The 20,958-nt window shown below is 38.1% G+C and overlaps 1 protein-coding gene across 1 annotated transcript in view; it reads right to left on the bottom strand.

Moving 5' to 3' along the window:
* Positions 1–8,328, bottom strand: part of KCNMB2 (potassium calcium-activated channel subfamily M regulatory beta subunit 2) — a 71,940-nt gene extending 63,612 nt beyond the window's left edge. The window contains exon 1 of the mRNA XM_018554898.1: positions 8,150–8,328. Within this exon, the coding sequence (XP_018410400.1) occupies positions 8,150–8,328 (179 nt within the window). The remainder of the gene's footprint in view (positions 1–8,149) is intronic.
* Between the last annotated feature and the right edge of the window lie 12,630 nt (positions 8,329–20,958).

Here is a 20,958-nt window from a genome sequence, read left to right as displayed (position 1 = left end):
TTTTTATGTAACTTCATTGTTATCACAAAAGAAGAGTTCACAATCTCATAGCATATTGGAGGTGACAGGTTCTCTTTAAGGTGACATTAGGGATCTAATGTCACCTTTGCACTGAAATTAAGCTGATGAAGAACAGATTGTGCTTCATCAGCTGCTTCCCTGTCTTTTCTAGCTGGGGAATGACAGCTCAGAAACCAGGAGTGATGCAATCAGTGTCGCTTCCAGTTTCATTTAGTGAGGAGGAGATCAGTAAATGGACATTGTTCTCTCTCCCCGCTACCTGCTCACACACGTGATGCTGATCCCGGGCCAGAAACAAGGCAAAGGGTGTCAGGGGGCATTGTTTACTGGCCTGTGGAAGTGATCTGGTGGCTTTTCAGCTGCCAGAATCACTTCCTGTGTAAAGCCAACTGGTAAACAGACTAGCCCCCGGGTGTCTGTTTACAGGGTCCTGCTGACAGCAACATATGGCATACACTGCTGGCAGCAAAAGGGTTAATCAGCATTTTATGTTGCACAGAAGTGGATGATAGTGTCTTGGAAAGTTTTGGAGGTCAGAATGGGCAGCCTGTCAACAAAGCAGCAATCAGCCCCTTATGCCTGTGAGGGTCTGTTCACAGTAGTGTGTTGCGGTAATGTGCAGTGAAAGGCAAATTTATACTGTGTATTTTTGCAACACACAGTAACACATGAAACAGTGTGGTGCATTGTAGTGCAATTTACTTTAAATGGCACTCCAACACATCTACACAATTCGCTGCAACACTGTTGCATTGCAGTGGACCACAAAGTACAGATGTGAGCTATCTGTTGTAGTGCATTGCATTTTAAAAAAAACTGTTAAGTTTTAAGTGTGCTGTATTTCATTGAAAGTCCATTTAAAATTGTGTAAATGGGTCCTAACAGCAGAAAACTATGGATTTACTAAAGGAGAAAACATGTTAAAGGAGAAAACATGAAAACATGTTAACTTTGCAAGGAAATGTTCACTTTAAAAGGGAATTTTTACTTAGGGTTGTGAACATGCCTTACTGCTTTAGTAAATCAGCCCTCATATGTTTGTATGTATGAAGTAGTCCAAATGGAATGGCTGTTTGGAAGGCCTGCTTGAAAGCAGGCACCCAATTGGTGTTTACTGATACCCCTTTTAACACAATCTCCCCCTCTCCCTTAATCCTGACCCTGAAAATGACTTTACTTAAGGGCTTAATTAGCTGGCTTCTATGACACACATATTGTAAATGGGATTGCAGGTGATCCGTATGGGGCTCGTTGTAGGACCTACAACTTTATTCTGCAATTCACAGTCAGGTCTTTAGTAACTACTTGTCAGGGCTCCTATGTGCTTTTACTATTTATTCAGTGGTTAGCTGCCAACTAGTTATAACAACAACAAGAGTTATACTCATATATCAGGTGTCATTGTCACTTGTCATAAATCATGCTCCCATTTCAGTAGTCTGTCTCACATATCAGTAATCCGCCTTCTATATCAATAGTAATGCTTGCATGTCAGAAGTCTGCCTCAATGTCACTAGTCATCCTCATATGTCAGTAGTCAGCTTTGCATGCAAAAAAATCAGCTTCCTATGTAAGAAGTCTGTCTCGTGTGTGAGTCTCGCATGTCAGAGTTAGGAGTCATTCTCACATGTCAGCGTCAGGGGTCATGAGTGTCTGTTCATCTCACATTCTTCCCCTATAAGCACCTATTCTTTAGTGTTTGTACTAATTAAAGTTTATTTAAACCCAAAACCAAAAAAAATGATATATTATAGCTTAGAGATCCTTAGATGTGATGGCTGCATTTGTTTTCCTTTTCAGGCTTTTGTTCCCCTTATTTTCACCTGATGATCCATTCAATAACACACTTCCTGCCTTAGGGTGGCTCCATTCTATGGGGGAGCAGCAGAGCCACCGTTGGACAGCAGTATTGTCACCCTGTGGAGAGGGTAGTGTTAGATGGACCAGCAGATATAAATGGACTGGATTAACAAATTATAGCTGAATTCCAGCTAACATTTTTGAAGCAGTTACAGCAACCATTTTGTTTTTTCTTCTTTTGGGATAAAGGTTTTATATACAAGAATAAAAGCTGACCATTTTAAGCACCCCTGTCAGTGTTAAATAGTTTGTTTTAATCCTCTATCTGCCACTTTTGATGGACAGCTTGCTTTGTTCAAAGAAACTGAAAAATAACAAGTTTACCGGCGGGATCCCCAGGTGAAAATAAAAGGAAAAAAAGCCTAAAAAAGAAAACTAATACAGCCACAACATCTAAAAATTTGTAAGCCGCAACATATTCTATTTTTGCTTTTGGGTTTAGATATGTTTAAACCACTCAATGTCCAGTTGCTAAGATGATTCTCCTGTGTCAGCACTGAAACTGTCTTATTTCACTTATTTCACTTATGTCTGCACTCAATCTTAAAAAATGCTGCATTCTGTAGTATGTCATAAAATAAGCACCGTATCCAGGGGCCTAGTAAAAAAAGGGAAGTAACACATTAACCCAATAAGGTTAGGCCACACAGATAAGATTTTTTTGGTTAAAAAAGTGCCCGCTTTCCAACAGGACACTCATTTTTATATAGACAAGGACATCATTTTTAAGATGAATAGTTCATTACAGTTATATGCTCTTTTTTTGATAGGTTTTCTATAGAGCAATATATCTATATGATCAACACAGCCTCAGTGCCTTTTATAATAACTCTGTTTTCTAAATATTCTTTTTTTCCGTATGTGTAGCTGTGCGGTTAAAGTGATGTGTATTCACACTTAGGGGTCTATTCACGAAGCAACCAAAGGATCTAGCCGGCTAGCTACGGCCCCAGGACCCCTTCGGTTCAGTAGAACCGAAGGGCTGCTGTACGGTCTATTCACAATAGCCCGTACAGCTCCCGAACTTAGTCGAGCCGAAGGCATATGCCTCGGCTCGGCTGAGCCGCGCTGAAAGCCGAAGCTGGCTGAGCGGCCGGCCAGACAGCCTGCTTCTAACAGCTGGGCAGAGCCAGCCGTGATCTTACGGCTGGCTCCGGTCACTTGCAGAGAGATAAGCGTCCCTGGTTACCAGCTAACCAGGGACACTGATCTCCAGACAGCTAACTCTCCCGGGCGCTACGGGAGTCTCCTGCTCCCGGCCGCATAGGAGAGAAACACTGCATTCTTTTTTTTTCTTTATTCTGACACGGAGCCGTGTCAGAATAGAAAAAAATTAAATAGTTTTGCCCATAGGAATGCATTGCTAGATTCCTATTGGCTATTTCAATTTGCAATAGCCAATAGTAAACAAGCATTGCACCTGCCCTCTGCTGCAGTTCTCAATCAGGTCCTCCGGCAGAGGGCGGGTGCAATGCTAGTTTACTATTGGCTATTGCAAATTGAAATAGCCAATAGGAATCTAGCAATGCATTCCTATGGGCAAAACTATTTAATTTTTTTCTATTCTGACACGGCTCCGTGTCAGAATAAAGAAAAAAAAAGAATGCAGTGTTTCTCTCCTATGCGGCCGGGAGCAGGAGACTCCCGTAGCGCCCGGGAGAGTTTTTTTCTCTTTCTTTTGACGGCAGTAGAACCGCCGGACAATAGAAAACTGTTGGGCGGAGCTAGCTGTCATTGCTAGCTCCGCACAATTGTTTTCTATTTATTTTTTTGTACTTTTTAAACTATTTTTCTGTTCTGCTCGGTCCCTCAGAGGGACCGAGCAGAACAGCCGAGCCGAATGCCGTGTGGCGGCATTCGGCTATTCACTCATTGCTGTTCGGCATCTCTAAGATTTTGGGCATGTTCGGCCGACCTGAAGCCACGTGAAGCCACCCGATGTACGGCTGATTTCAGCTGATGTACGGCTGATTCCAGCCGCTATACGGCTGAAATCAGCCTTACCAGCCTGAAGTGATTAGCCGAACAGCGTTCGGCTCACTTCGCTTTAGGTCAGTTATTCACTCGGCTGCCTATGGCAGCTTAGTGAATAGACCCCTTAGTTTTCCCCTACGCTATTATAAAAGGTTGAACTAACATTCCAGCCGGACTACAGGTGGCCCACAATCCTAAAATGTGTCATATGCTGACACATTTAAAGGACACATCCAAGTGAAAGTGTGGTACTATTGGCCCTTTGGCTAGGAATTTTTATTTATTTACCAACTTCTTGACAGAAAATTCTGGCGGAAGGCATGGATGTCTCATCAGATCTTTGCATAAGAGCCGAACAGACCTTAGCCCAAGAAAGATCACAGTGGAGTGAAAAAACACATTAAAAAAAATAAACTTGATGAAAGAAAACAAATCAACAGCAGAGGGCCAAAAATATGTGACTTGGTGTACAGATTTGCTGAAGGGTATATAATCATATTACAGCTTGTAAAAGGGTCAGCAAGAACACATTAATCGCTATACAAGTATACTTTATTAGAAAAGAAATAAAGCGTAGTAATGTTAGAAAACCAAAATTGTTGTTATAGCTGTTGGGATAAAATCACACACAAAAGCATTATTTTAGGTTAAGAGATAAGCAGCCAGTGCTGCGCAATGAAATAATGCTCACTAGATACTCCCATTATTGTTATATATGACAACACTGTAGGTGTGAGCATTCCAAATCGCGGAACTGTGTATGTGTTTACTCATTTTTCATGGAAATAATCAGATCTTGACTCAAAAATGTAACATGGCTTAATCATAACCCCCATTTGGGGGAGGGGAGGCATCAAGTACTGCTTTCTGCAAGTACTTGCTCCTAGTTCCATATTTGTCTCCTAGACGAAGACAACATACCCTCTGCCTAGTCCCACCAATCCCCTGCCCGCAGCCTGCTGGGGTATATATTACACATCCCTTCAGCCCTGTATCACACATGTGTAGTAAGGTGCTGCCTGCTGCAAGTCATTGGGAGGGGGACATGCCAGTTCCATGGTCTAAGTGCCTTATATTTATAAGTGCCTTATAAGTCCCTTATATTTTATCAAAATCGTTCAATTTCTCATGCCATTTAACTGTCCAATGTTATGAGAGTTTCTGTGCAGTCCTATAGCTATACAGTATGTCAATATTCAAGTGAATTTTAGAATTCTATTTAAAGTGTATGTCCAGGCAAGACTTTTTTTCTTATGTTTGGATAAAGTGAAAGAGGGTTAGAACTAGGGATGCACACATACCAGTTCAGATACCAGTGCTGATACTTGGAATTTTCATGAGAACTACCAGGCTTGCAGTGGTCCCAGCTGCAACAGGGCCCTGGGGCTCGACCACTGTCATAAAATCATTAGTCTGTCTTAGAAAAAACTGTCACATGACAATAAACAAAAAATATATCAGTAATTGGTATCTCTGAGGACAAGTATTGATACTTGTACATGGTCTGGAAAAAATGGTATTGGTGCATCGCTAATATATAAAACAAATCATACATTTAAACAGAGATGCACAAATCCCAGGAGCCCCATAGCCAATGCTCTTTAAAAATGACAGCTGCCTCCTAACTTTTGAGTTTTTCTCTAGTCTAGTAGCTGGAAAAGTATCAGTACTTTTACTTGTACCAAGTATGTACCTAGTTAGAACCCCTTTCAGCTAACTCTCCAAGAACCCTGATAGCAGTATAAACCCAACAGTAGTTATAATCCCTCCCTGCTCTAATCCACAACTAGAAAACAAATATTTTTGGCTTGTCATGAATATATAATATCATTTTGTATGTTCAGCTAAAATGGCAACAATACTTTTTATTTTATCCTCCACATCATGAACAAAAAAATCAGAAAAAACCTGGACCAGTACCAATTTAATGTTATGAATATACTGTATTTACAGCTACCCTTTGTTCTATTTTTTTTAAGTACATTGCCCGCTAGCTTTTGTATCCTTAACAGACTATTGTACAAAAGGGTTCCAAAGTAATTTTAAAACATTTAAACATACTGCAGGATCAACATTTCAAAATCATCATTTGAACTCAGGCCTTCATTAAACCAATGATGTTAAAGACCTGTATGCTTTTGTTTTAATGATCACTTCCCATTAAGGCCAACAAATAGTGCAATGTATTCAATACTTTAACATTCAATGCTCATTTAGTAGAACCTAACCTTTCAAAACTTACTTTAGTAATAGCCATATACTACCATGTTAGTTATTTCCAAATTAGTGTAATGCCTTTCTAAATGTTAGCCTATTCTGCTGTTTTAATGTTGCATGTAACCTTGGAATTTAGTTTTTTTTAAATTAATGTAAGTACATTGAAATATACAGCTGGACATATACCAATGCTATACCATCAGAATAGATATGGTCACAAAGAAAACTTCTCTATTGTGCTATTATTTAACTGTTAATCACTTCTCATATCATGTGACTGGTTATGGGCTTTGCAGCTAACTGAAAACAATTGTGAACTGTAGTGGATAATTAAGACTCAAATAGCAGCTTGCAATCACTGTGATAAGTTGCAAAGTCAACAACTAACTACGGGATATTAGTGGCGATTCTTGAAACACAGCTGTGTGAAAACAAAATGTAAGACTGTTTTATACATGTTAGGCTACGTGCATGACTTTTCAATCTTGTACTTACTTATGGTGACTGTAAAAAGATTCAAGACTGACGCAGAAAAATAAAATTTTCTATATAAGTGTGTGACACTCCACACGCATGTGGATAAGATATCACAGCAGTGGAGCTCAAGAGAATGTCATGACATTGAAAAACATTTTTTAATGGGTTTCATTTTTTTTACCCAAGCTCAATTCATCATTGCTGATAAATAGGAAATTAACATAAATGATGTACTAATGATTGTTTTGTAGACAGCTATGGAGAGATTGCCTGACAGGCACTGAAATGCAGAGGATAACGTTTCTTTAAAAATGTTTTTTTTTTCCTCCATAGATTCCAGTGGAAAAGCCTGTAGAGATACAACCTCTCCATTGGGGCCTATGGAGAAATGTTTTGTGGCCCACCAGCTTAAGAAGATGGCTATAGCACTGTTTAGGTTGGCATAGACCATGGCGGATGAAGAAGTTGACCGCCTAACCTCGGGTCTGCAGTTGGAGGTATTGGAAGATGGTGGAAGAAGTGGACAAAACATCTTTTTAAAAGTAAACTTATCCTTTAAAGATCATGTTGGGTGAGGGAACTGTAAGAAGGTCTGAGCACTGGTTTGTAAATGATTCCTATGATAATATATATCTGTCTCAATGGTGACTGTGACAGATGTGCAATACCTGGTGATACTGATGTGCCTGATTAATTAGTGCTGCATTTTCGGGGCTTGCTGGTTTAACATTTTTATTACAGAACTCCTTGAGGCAGACCTCTTATAAAACAAAAGAAAACTTGAGTAAAAAAAATAAAAAGTAAATAACATTCTTCCTTATTTCTTTGGGCTTGTACAGAACATTTCTCATTGTATCCTTTAAGTCATATCACTATAGCACTGCATGTTTTTTTTACTTGCAGAGATCGGGAAAGGGTTAGAACATATATCATGTTTTAAATGAGGATATTTTTATGCAAGGATCTAAAGGTCCTGCTGGCACTTTTAACTTTCTTCACTCGACTAGAAAAAAAAAAGTGGTGTGTGCTAAAAAAAATTCCAATGTGCCTATAGAATTGAATGAAATGTCACTTGTAACATTTCAATAAAGTTCTAAAGAAAAGTATGCAGTGCAAAATGCAGGGTTGGCACATGGGCACTATGTCAAGCACCGCACACCAACCGATGTGCACTTTGCGCAGCGGTTGGTGTGAATGGACCCATAGTTTAAAAAATGCTTTATATGAAACCTTTGTTTATTAAAAAAACAATGGTATAATATTCTGCCAATAGCAAACATGTACAGTACTGCTGTCGGTCACACCTGTAGGCTATTATTAAATTACTCTCAGGCATACATAACAAAACAACATACTATACAACACGAGTAAGAGAAAGTACATTTTTTCTAAAAAAGATTAACACATTTTCATTATAGTTTATTTAAAGAATTGTATTTAATTCCTTTTTTTTTTACATAAGTTAAACCCAGTTTACAGCTCAGGTAATATAAACATGTGTTGAATGAGTAACTTTTAACCAGTATTAACAAAGATGAACATCATAAGAGAAAAGATCAATTGCAAAGTTACAAAATAAGAGAAGTGAAAAGGCACATACCTTCTTTCATCTGGTCTGTATGATGAGGAGGACCGGCCACTGGTCCAAATAAACATCTTAGAGTGTGGTCCAACTTTGCCTTTCCCGACAGCGATGGGCTTGGCAGATTGATGTAGTGACCTGAGAGACGGATATTTTGAGTCACTTCTTTGAAGAACATGTTGACAATCAGTGCCCATTGCCTAAACACTGAACAATGCTACTTTATCTTTCCAGATAACACTCAAAGGATTCTCAAAAGAAGAGGAAAATTCCCTGATTAGTAAAAGCGATATGTAAAATAATGGCTCTCCTCCTCTCTTTGCAGTTTTAATTGGCAGTTCTATCTCTTGCTTTGATTTTCACACATTCAATTCCATGAGCGTGAGATAAGGCACCCTTTATTTCTGCCATAATAGATTTGCTACTGAATACGTAGAAACAGCAGCGACCTAGTAGCTGTAAAGTCATAATCCTCTGGGCTTTTAAGAAATTGTCATTTTGGATGCTACAGTTTTGTGTTTCATATAATCCGCCTGTTTTTCTTCTAATTCTTTGTTTCCTGAGTAGAAATGTATCCAATGTAATTAAATCAGTCTATGGTGCATTCAGTCCACATTGATCTGCTACCAAACCTGTAGTTAAATCTCACTGCAGCGTAAACCACAGTTCACTCACACTGCTCAAAAGAATCTTAGCAACCTGGCCAGGTGCTGCTGTTCCATGATGTCTGATGACCAGTGATGCAAACAGAGAGCCTTTTAAGGCTTGTTTCCTTTATCCTATTACTGCATTTTTTTAACTAGTTGATAACCTGTGTAAGCAGTACTGCAAGAAAAGGAGGATATTTCTGTGAACTCTTCCAAGACTATTTTAAAACTGCAGCATGTTCACAATATCTAACAATTAGCTTCAGAAAATAGTTTTCTTGCATATTACAAAGAATTAAAACAAATGTTTGAGTGGTAGCTACTGATGATGCCTATTTTTTTTATTATATATAACAAGTTAAGTAAGAGACGGAAAACAACAAATATATTAACACACCCATTGGTTTATTGCTTTATTTTTTTAAACATTTTAAAAAAAATCCTAATTGCCACACTCCAGCTTTAATGTGGACCTGAACTCAATGGGTGAAGGTTTGCTATGTAACAAGGAGCACAGGAAACAAATTTACCTTTTGTCTTGAATTACTCCTGTAAAATAGCAGTGCAATTCCTGGTAGGCATGGTGCCTACAGCTTCACAGCTGTATATCTGCAGTGTGAGATCTAAGGCATCTCTGCCTCTCACTGCTACTCTCAGGAGATTTGGAGTGAGATTTGATGATGTCATGGAGCTGCTACCTACTGTTCCCTTTGCTGGAAACTCTGACATTAGGAAGCAAAGCCCTGTCTCTAGTAAGACTGCTACCTCCACACCCCAGTATAGAACAAAGCATGATAAGTCAGTAGTGGGGGAAACATCAGCTACAAAGAGATCACAACCTGCTCCCTCCTAGCCTAGCTGAGTAATATTGATGTTAAAGGAGAACTATGGGGTTAAGTCTTTTCCCCATAGTTCTCCTTAGGGTAACGGGAGGACACAAACTAGCGTCCTCCCGTCACCCTAGGCTCAGTGTACCGAGAGCTGGATCTCGCGGTATACTGAGACGCCGCTGTATACCGCGCGCTGCTACTCGCGGTATACTGAGACGCCGCAGCTGAAGCGGATCCCGACAATTGTGCCGGGATCCGCCCAGCTGCGTGACTGACAGCTGGCTCTGCTTATCTAGAGGCAGAGCCAGCTGTACCCACCCCCTCCCCCGTCCAATCCACCAGTCAGCGCTGACGGATCGGAGCGGGGAATCCAGCCCCTCCCCTGTCACGGCAGAGAGCCGTGACAGGATCGAGAGGTGAGCGAACACATACCGGCGTCATCCCGGGATCGAGTGGTGAGCGAACACATACTGGCGTCATCCCGATCTACTGAGCCGACCTGTGACAGTCTCATTGTCACTCACCTCATAGTTCTCCTTTAATGAAGAATAGGTGTTTTTTTGGGCGGAGCAAGGGGAGCTGGAATGGGAAAATCATAGTTTCCAATTATCCTTCATGAGGAGGGACAGTGCCTCTTTTACATCCACATTTATCTGGTACTCTTGCCCCTCACTTGTTCCTCATTTCGGTCTGATATATAGACCTTTTAAAAAAACAATGTACTACAAAACTTCCAAAAGGCTTAAACTGCAATAACTTTTCATTACACCTCTGAATCATTGCATTTGTCATTTTATAAAGCCAGTATAAAGGAGACATATTGGTAATAAAGCATTTGTGGGTTTAACCAATACATTTTTTGCATATTAATTCTTCCTGGTCTGTGTAACTGAAGGCATGGCAGGGGTGTGTCAATTGACAACATACTGTGTACTGCTAGGTGTTCGCCTTTCTCATCTTAGAAAGTTGGGAGGCATGGAGAATGACTTCAACAACTCGTGTACTTCTGTTGTGAACTTTAAGGATTTATTACTCCAAAGTGCCTGCAGCCTTTCTGTTTAAAGTTCATTCACTGCTTGATTAGAAAATGTAAAAACTTGAATGACCATAGCCAGGGCAGAGGTTCACTTTAAGTTAAAATCAGACTTGTAGTGGGTGTAGCTGCTCTGTGAGTTGAAGGGTGGGTGAATGAGGTGCTTGCTTGGTCTTAAAAGACTTATATAACTCAAGGAGGGCATCAGTAGGGTTGAGTCCTCCTCATGCAATGGAGCCATGTTGCCCTGTGGGTGAGAGTAGTTTACAAAATGATGTGGATTCATTTACAAATCTTTTGGCAGTTAAATAACTGCCTACTGACTATTGTAATGTGTTTGAACTCTGGATTTGGCTGTTTGAGTAGCATTGCCATTTTATTCAATAAACTGAAACTTTTCATTCCCCAAGCATGCAGACAGAAGGGCACCTTCAAATTCCAGCCCAACTGTTGTTTTAAGCAGAGGTGTGTGTACTATAAAATGGGCCTATGGTGTCCCACCCTGGTTCCTGGCATCATTGGTTGCCAGGAACTCAGCAGGATGGCTGCCAGAGCAAAAAAAAAGGAGGCTGTCTCTGTGGTTTGGCAAACTTTTGCTGACCCACGTAGCAGCGCCCCCTTCAAGTGGTGCCCAGGGCATTTTGCCATGCCCTGGATACGTCACTGGTTTCAAGTGCAATCTTTCTTTTTCAAAGAATACTGCCTAAGTAGACTTGCCAGTTCTGTTACAGCTATGCACATTGACTTTTTGTAGTATCTAAGGCAGGGGAGGGCAACTCTGCCACTCCAGCTGTGCTTTAACTACAAATCACAACATGTCTCTGTCTCTGGTAGTCACGTCTTTAACTGTCAGTCTTGCAGTGCCTCATGGAACTTGCAGTTCCACAGCAGCTGGAGGGCCGGAGTTGCCCATCCCTGATCTGGGGTCTCCATCTATAATTACTTCCACAGGCTGCTGACGCATGCAGAGAGCAGTGACACATGACTTTCAGGAAGGGCAGAGGAGTCTTTGACATGTGTGCTGTACCATGTACCTTAGGGTCACCAGTTTTGCACCAGTGAAATGTCAGTAAGTTGGCCATTCATATTTGGCAGCATAACCTGTGGCCACTAAAAATAGAGAGGGTCACTTTAACTGGAGTACAGTAATGAAAAAATGTGCTGTTAAATGTTTTCAGATTTTAGCTGTCCTTATTACCGGGCATGAAAACAATTTGTTATGGGTAAAACCTTAGCTTTTACTTTGCTACTTTTCTTTAAAAAAAAATAATGATTCCTAATAGCATTAATCTATTACAATTGAAAACCTTGTAAGTGCTATACTTTCATGTACATCAAAATGTAATTTTTATAAGAAAGGGTTAGAAAATGAATACAGTTATTTAATAGATCTCTATGGGAAGAAATCGCTTATATGTGAACTGACCTTTCCAATAAGTTTTATAGATCCTGAATACTCTAGATAATAGTCTATTTGCTCTAAAAGTGGAGGTACGTAGGCTAGGCATAGTGCCCATAGCAACCTGTCAGTTTTCATTATCTGACTGGTACTAGAAACATACAAGTTGGAGTCTGGCTTGTTTTAACCTATGCCGTCCTTTCCACCAGTGCTATAAATCAGTCCCAGGCTTTCCTTGAAATGTCTGTTATTTTCGAAATCTCAGGCTGGGACAGAAGCTGACTTTTAAAAGAACATTCAGGCTGTGCTAATCCCTTAGCAAGAATAACAAATATTCATATTTTTATTATAATATAGGATTTATATAGCGCCAACAGTTAGTGCAGCGCTTTACAATATAAGGAAGACATTACAATCACAATACAATTCAAGACAAGATGGTAAGGAGGGCCCTGGCCCTGAGGGCTTACAATCTAAAAGGGAGGGAGACGTGATACATGAGGAGGTAGCTGTGTGGGGTGAATTGTTTAAGAACGTGATGGTTCAGTGGTTAGGTTGAGGTGGGATATATACTAAATACATATGACAGATGCTTTGAAGAATAATAATGAAAGTATTGCAATAAAACAAAAGTGGCTAGATTTATCTGCTGGAGGCCTCAAAAAAGAATGATTCTATATTCTGCCAACTCATTTTAAAAACATACTTGCTTAAGATTCATTGGTCTGCTGAGTCTCTATAGAAACATGTAAGGAAACCTTTTTTCATACCCAAGCATTTGGGAAGCTAATAATATACTTAAGCAATGTGAAACCCACATTTATTAAACACTGCTATTAAGGTGTTGCTGATTTTAGAGTTACATAAGTATATACAAATTCAAGAATAGATTAGATAGGTAGATAGATAGATAGATTGATTGATAATATATAGATAGCTGGGTAAATAAATAAATAGATAGATAGATAGAAAAATTGATAGATGATATATAGATAGATAGATAGATAGATAGATAGATAGATAGATAGATAAATAAATAGATAATACATAGATAAATAGGAAGATAGATAATATATAGATAGATAGATGGATAGATAAATACATTGATAGATAGATAATATATAGATAGATGGATAGATAGATTATCCACAATGAGGGCTTTTACAAAAAGTGTAATGATTATACGTGGGTGAGCTTATTTTGGCTTAGAACCTAACAATTGGGTATAATGTACACAATGTACCTTATTCCTAAAACGTATTGGGAACGTTTGATGTCCATGGCAATCAGTCAGAAACTGGCAGGAAATTTGGCAGACATTTTTAGACATGAAGTATATATGACTTTGTTAAAGTAGTTCCGATCTGTGGCTCTCACAAAAATATTCAAATTGGATGCATACAAATGTATAGATAGCTAAAAATAAAACTGCTATTTTGTTTTATTTCACATTTTCACTAGGGTTTTAGGATACAATTCCAGGCACCTGTTATTGTGCTCTGCATAGCTCTAATGCAATTATCTGTGTGCATGTGCAATTTATGTGTACTTGTAAATAAAAATAAAATACATATAAGGATTAATTAATAAAAAAGTGGGAATTGTTGCCTAAGTAGTTAAATCTTAAAAATGTGTTCAATTACCTTTAACTATTAACACAAATACACAAATGTATCTTATTTGTGTATCACTCAGCTGTAGATCTTCAAATCATCTCTGAATTGGTGCCGACACTGTCTTTCCTTCTGGAGGGTGGCTACGTTTGTTCCCCATGGTCCCTATGTGTGTGATAGACTATAATCTTATGTTTAGTCTACTTATTTCTATTAAGATCATAGTCCATCATAGGAGCGGGCTTGGATCAGTGACTACTTTACAACACACACAGGGACCATGAGGAACAAAAGTAGCCACCGTCCAGAAGCAGTGTCAGCACCAATTCAGAGATGATTTGAGGATCTACAGCTGAGTGATACACAAATTAGGTACATTTTTGTAAATAGGTAATCTACTTGGATGTATTTTTAAGGTTTAACTTCTGAGTTTATTGTCACTTTAACTTCTCATATTATGGAAAAATTAAATTAGAATTCGGAGTCAATGGGGTTGATTTACTAACCTTATAAACACACCACGAACATGTATACACCTCTGTAGTGTGTTCCCTCCCAGCATGATCTATGGGTGGAATCTAAACACCTTTGTAGTGTGTACACACCCAGCAGGTGTGTTGTGCAAAGCCCTGCATGAATTTGCAGGGTGATGTTGTGTAAATTAGCTCTATGCTGTGTTGCTTGCGTTGATGAATGCAGGAATGTAAATGCATGAGCTAACCATTTTTGTCTAAACTGTGAAGCAGCATTATATATGCATCATGTGCATGATTTTTCCATATATGGCATTAGTGGAAATATGCTTTTAGAGACTTTTTGGTTGATAAATACGTTTTGCTGTGTAAAAATCACACGCACCTAGTGCGTGCGTGTGTTTAGGTTAGTAAATCATCCCCCAGTGAATCAATTTTTGATCTTGCTTTCCTTTTTTTATTTTGTTTTCATCAACCTGTTTGAACATACCAGTACGTCAGTGCCATTCATGCTTTGTTTGCTTTATTTAAACGTGAAACATACAGAGATTGTATGCTTTTTCCAAAGATAAATAGCACATCTTATGCTCTAGATTACTGGATGTAACTGTCAATAATTACTGGAGATTTTACACACAGCAAGTTAGTGTTTGTCAACTTCCATCTAATTGGCAAACATTAGCTATGAGGTGCTGTATAGCTGCCATAGCGACAGGCAATATGAGATAGCAACATGAATATGAATGCTCACTACGCCATCGCATACAGACACTATTTAAAAATTAAAAGCTGATATTCTGTTGTACCTATTCACGTTCTTTTTTACTTTTCAAAGTATTTTATTGATTTTTGGCATTTTCAAACAAGAATGTAGCATTGTTACAGAAATGTACACTAAAGCATGTTAGTGGCATGAGTATCACATGACAGTGTGACATAATCAACAATTATGGATCAGTGACCCAGACAGCTGGCCACGTATCAAGCTATCATGAGAGGGAAACTTCCTTAGGGGTCAGTCAGGCATACTTATTAGCATCCCAAAGAGGGGGAAAAAAAAGGGGGCCTAAGGAAGCAAGAGGTGGATAGGAAAGAAGAAGGCAGAAAGGGGAAAGCGATGTTGGAGAGGTGGGGGGAAGGGTGGGGGTAAGGAGAGCGCTATCTTCCGAGTAGTCAGGTGTGACCTGGAGTAAATGGGTATGGGTATTCATGTTATTCATGCTATTCATGTTCTTATTTCAGTAATAAGAGTTTTCATTGTATCATTCAATGTGGAAACTGCAATATAAGAGAGAATATAGAAAAACTGGGAACAACACTCAAAAATTCTAGATGAGTAGAAAAATGAGACATCAGCTATGACGAACATTTCACTGCTGTACTCCTACAGAGATCTAAGATTTCAGTGAATGGGTAAACTTGCCTGTTATCACCTATAGCTGAAATGTAAGTTATAATGGACATATTCTTTAAATATTTTCCTGTACCCTCTGGACTCCAAATTGTTCTCATAAACACACACTGAAAAAATACATTGCTATTGTTTAGGTCTATTCAAAATAGTATAATTGTTATGAGAATGTATCTAGACGAGCAGCAAAAGTTATGGTTATACATGGCCATTAGATAGCATGCAACTGTTTTCATTATTGTTTGCAATAACCTGTCGTATTTGACAAATTACAATCAATACCAAGAATGTGTGAGCATTAAAAAGTGTTTAATGTTAACAACTTCAGGTCTCGTACCTTTATATCCCTTATGGAATGAGCAACTTGTATATTTCTGCTATGGGCCTGCTTATTCAGCAATAACTTTGTCATTACTTAAGGTAACAATGCAATACATACATTGGGGACAAAACTGGAGCAGACATAATCTGGAGCAGTTGCGCATGGCAATCTCCTACATCTAAGGTCCTTAAAGTGGTTAAAGAGTATTATTTATTCCTTTATACCGGGCATGTACAACTCAAGTTCAGGTAGGCCACACTGACAAACATTCTCACTCATAGTACAGCTACATAGTTATTGCATAAAAAATTTTGATTTTTTAATTATTATTTAGCAAAAATACTCCAGCTGCCATTTATCCCGGAACATTTGCCTTGCTTTTCATAGCTCTTCCTTTTAATTTTGACAGAATACATGTTGGAATAAAAAAACTAATGGTAGTCCAAGAAAATTGCTTAAGGAGCCACTGTATACACATGCAGTGGCAAGAAAAAGTATGTGAACCCCTTTGAATTAACCGAATTTCTGCAGTAATTTGCCATAAAATGTGATCTCCTTCTCATCTAAGTCACAACAATAGACATACAATGTGCTTAAGCTGATAACACACAAACAATTCTAATTTCTCGTGTCTTTATTGAACACATCCCTTAAACATTCACAGTGCTGGAGGATAATATAAGTGAACACTTGGAGTTAATAGGTGGTCGAACCTCCTTGGCAGCAATGTTTTCAAGGAAGCGTTTTCGCTAGCTCTGGATCACCAATACAAAGTATTGTATTATGCCTCTGAACCCCAATGCAAAATAGTTTTACAAAGTAATTTTTATTCTAAAACACTTTGTATTGGCGTTCTTAGTTCAGCTATGCAGTCTTGCTTCCATCTTCACACATTCTTTGAACAGAAGGATGACTATCACTTTCATAAAGTAGACAATTACATTGACAACTTGGATTGGTGCTAGAAACAGAACAAGATTCCATCCATAGTTCACTGGCACTTAGTCCTCTCCAGTCTCCATTGCTGCATTTCCTCTGCCTGAGTGTGTCCACTGTCTACATCCCCGCAACACCATATATGCATGGAATGACATGCCCAAAAGGCTCCCTGCCCTTGCTGTGTGGATGACCTTATCCTGAGGACTCTAGGGGTATTTGAGATTAAACCCAACTGTCCTTTACATATTCCACTGCCAGGTTTTCTCAGATACAGTATTTCTAATGGCAATAGTGGGAGGTATGATAAAAAAAAAAAAAAACATTGCCCATGCTTTCACAGTGCATAATACAAACACAACAGGATGACTGATAAGATAAGATAATCATAAACATAAGACAAGTATTAGCATTTTTCTGGATTAGGTTATCTAGGCAAACAGCAATGTTTAATAATTTTTTTTGGCTGATCACTACAGGCTCCCAATTATGCAAGCCAGTGTATGGCTTCTTCCCTGTTTAACATCTCATTCTAGCTGTAGCTATCTGGTAAACTAAAATCTACCTGTTCACATGACCACCCTATTATGTCTATTCATTTATAAGTTTAAAATTTAACAAAGATTTTCTCATGCCCTCAAGAAACACAACTGTTTTGAAGGTCAGCTCCATTACATTTTGGAGTCTGGTTAGAACCGCTGTCATGTTTTTATTGCTGTCTGTGTCCCTATTTGAGTAGATTTCAGTTCACTTTTTGTCATGATAGGCAGCGATGGTAAATCTCTCCAATGTAAGAACAGACAAGAAGATTTTTTATTGAGTGGAAAGGGTTAGAACTTCTGACAATGTTTTATTGCAGTCTGTGTCATCCAACAGGGGTGGACATACCACTTGTGTAGACTGTACAGTTGCACAAGGGAAGGTCTTGTAGACCTGGACACAGCTCATTTTTAAATATCTGTTAATCTATACACATAGAGAAAGTAGTTTCCCTTGGCAAGTAGTCAAATGGTCTTTTACAGGGTTCCTTTGGTGTGTTATAGGGACAGGAAGTGAGGCAAAATATCAGGTCTCAGACAGAAATAAAAAAAACTTTCCAGAAATTTTTAGTCCGTATTCTAAAAAAAAAAAATTGCCTGAATCAGGCATTGATTGAAACTTGCTTAGTTTATAAAGCCTCATATGCACTCCATTCTGTGAGAAAAGAAAATGCTTTATATACTGTGCACACACTGTACATAATGTTAATAGCTTAAGTACCTGGAGGCTGGTAATTGTGCTGTATTTTATATTTGTAAAAGCAAATAAATACTGTTTCTCAAGTCTTTTCTGGTAATGAAGTGCTTGTATTTGCTGCATTCTGTTACAAGTTATTGCCACTAAATAATCTACATGGCAAACAGTCAGGGGAGAGGTGGTGCAGAGCAACAGTTAGCATATTTACAGAGAAAAACACAAACTAGAGCGTGGCTTAGTTCTTTACAGTTGTTTTTTAGTTAAGCTGGGCCATATGTGACATCATTAATTTTTTCTGCACCATTAACTGGGTATTCCATGCCAACCACAGCCATTTAACACACTATTACATGTCTAATCTTGTATAAAATTATAAATTAATGGCACTGAAGGTTTAACTTCAAAGGTCACCCCACAAGTATTATAACAACATTTTTTTACATGTTTAAGGTTAAACAATATTATGTGCTTTTTATTTACATACAATTTTCCCTAAAATTTTCAACATACTATTTTAAAATAAAAAAAATTGCTTTTGATTAACTGTTATATTTCTAGTCCTTTGTTGTATAATAAGCCCATTGCCATTACAACTTAGCTGCGCTTGTGTGTTGTTTTATGTTCATTTATAACATTTTTGTTTTTCCTTTCCATTAAAAGATATGCATGATTTCCATTATTAATAATGACATTCAGCAGGAAGATTTACTTATAAAACCATTTTTCTTCCTAAGCTATATTTCCTACATTTTTAAAGTACCCACATACTTTAAAATGATTTGTCAATTCCAAATGCTCAAATGATCATCGTTTTTTTTTATTTTTTATTCTTTATTGACTGAATGTAAAGTCAAAGCATACAAAGTGCATAACATGTCAAAAAATTAAAAAGAAGAAGTACTAATAGTATAATCATGAAGACCAACAATATGGTATTACCCAATCTGAGACTCTTGTCTGGAGGGGACAGCCAATGAAATGAGCCCAAGTACATGGTGTATAACTGCTTTACATACATTCACAAGAATTATTTAGGCAGCTGAATCATCATTCGTAAAAAAAGTTAATAAAATTGAACTAAATAATTAAATCAATGTGTAGAAAAGAATGAAGGAAAAAGAAACAACATATCTGCTGAAGAGGGGAAGCAAGGATATGTCTTAGGGAAGGAACGGGTGGGAAAGGTGGGGGATCAGTGGACCCCAAATGCATATAGTTTGATCTAGGACTGTTCCTGTGTCATAAGCCTCTTCCCAACTCAGCCTGGCCAAGCACGCTTGAACCAAGAAATTTGCCCAGATTATTAAAACTACTGCTAAAAAAAGTTACTCAAGATACTATCACAATGTGGGCATCAATTTTCAATCTATGCTGAACAAATTATTGCAACACTTTGGACAAGATCAAGTTTGATTTAGCTTTTATAAATAAGGTCTATGATTTTCTCTTCACAGCTTCCTTGTGCAATTTTCATCAAACCTTTATATCATCATAGCGTCAGGTAGCATCACTGAGTTTAGTTTTCTTGCCTTGGGATACACACTATATAGTCAAAAGTATATAAACTTCTGACTATCGTCCTTACATGAGCTTATTGAGCATTCTATTCCAAAACTGGGGTCATTAATTTGGTTCTAGCCCTAACTCCAACCCTCCTTTGAGGCTAAAAGAACCTCCACTCTGCTGGAAAGACTTTCTATAAGATTTTGAAGTGTGTCACTGTTACAATTTACCCCACAGGTATTCATGGCTTTATGCAGGCCAAGGGCATAGTCGTGCTGAAACAGAAAAAGACCTTCCCCAAACTGTTGCTGCAATTGTCTAACACGCCTATGCATTCTGTAGCAATGACAGTACATCTCTCTAGGAATAGCTCAACTCAATTATTGTTGGGGGTGTCCATATACTTTTAGCTATATAGAGGTAGGTGTGAGGGTTGGGTGTTTACAATATTTGACCATATAGTGTAGCTACAAATTGTGTACCATCACATTCATGGCAGAGCATATAGAAAAGCTAGTGTAAGATATTGGGAACATAAGGCAGAATATACAGGGAATTTAGTCTAAGACATTGAGAAAAAGGCAAAGCATGCATAAATAATTGTTGGACATGATAGGAAAGCAAGGCAGAGCATACAGGAAAGCTAAGCCAAAACGTTGGGTTGTTTTTGATGAACCCCAAATGTGAACATTCTAAGCATTTTTTTTCTCACAAAATATATCTACCATAACCTTCCATTCTGTGCTAAAATATTACCATAATATAAAAACACATGAAAGTTAATAGCTATATAAATATATGTTCTTTCCTTTTCATAACAAGTTTAACAACTCTTGGTCTAAGAACTCATAAAATAAATTAGGAAACAATATGTGAAAAGCCTAACTACTTTCCAAAGTTGCCATAGCAGTTGCTCTTTCAATGTAGATAAGCCATGTAGATGCTTAGATGTGCGCAGGTTTTATACCTGCTGTATCATTTATCATATTACTGTGTGTGTAAGTCTGTAGTGTGTATATGTATATTTACATATTCTTTAATTTGCAAATATATTGAAAAGGAAGCCGAAAGGTACATGAGAGGTAAATACATACTCGGCTCACTTCACTTCTGATCGGTCATTCACTCGGCTGCCCTCGGCAGCTTTGTGAATAGACCCCTATATGTCTAATATCCTAAACTTGCTACTGGTATTCAATGTTTAATATTTTTTTAAAAAACATTGTTCAAATAGTCAAAAGATCCATACGTCTTCCCTGCTTATGATTTTCATGAAATATTTGTATACTGAACTAAAACTCTAGAGGAGATCCTACTACTGTTATTTTGTATTAGACACAGACATTTCTGATGACATCTATAAACAAACTTATGTATTGTCAATCACTTCTTGATAATAAATGTATGTGTTGGGAACTTTCTGT

The sequence above is a fragment of the Nanorana parkeri genome, unplaced genomic scaffold, assembly GCF_000935625.1.
Source record: "Nanorana parkeri isolate BGI_ZX_2015 unplaced genomic scaffold, ASM93562v1 scaffold177, whole genome shotgun sequence".
Taxonomy (NCBI): Eukaryota; Metazoa; Chordata; class Amphibia; order Anura; family Dicroglossidae; genus Nanorana; species Nanorana parkeri.
This window is presented reverse-complemented; position numbering and strand designations above follow the sequence as displayed.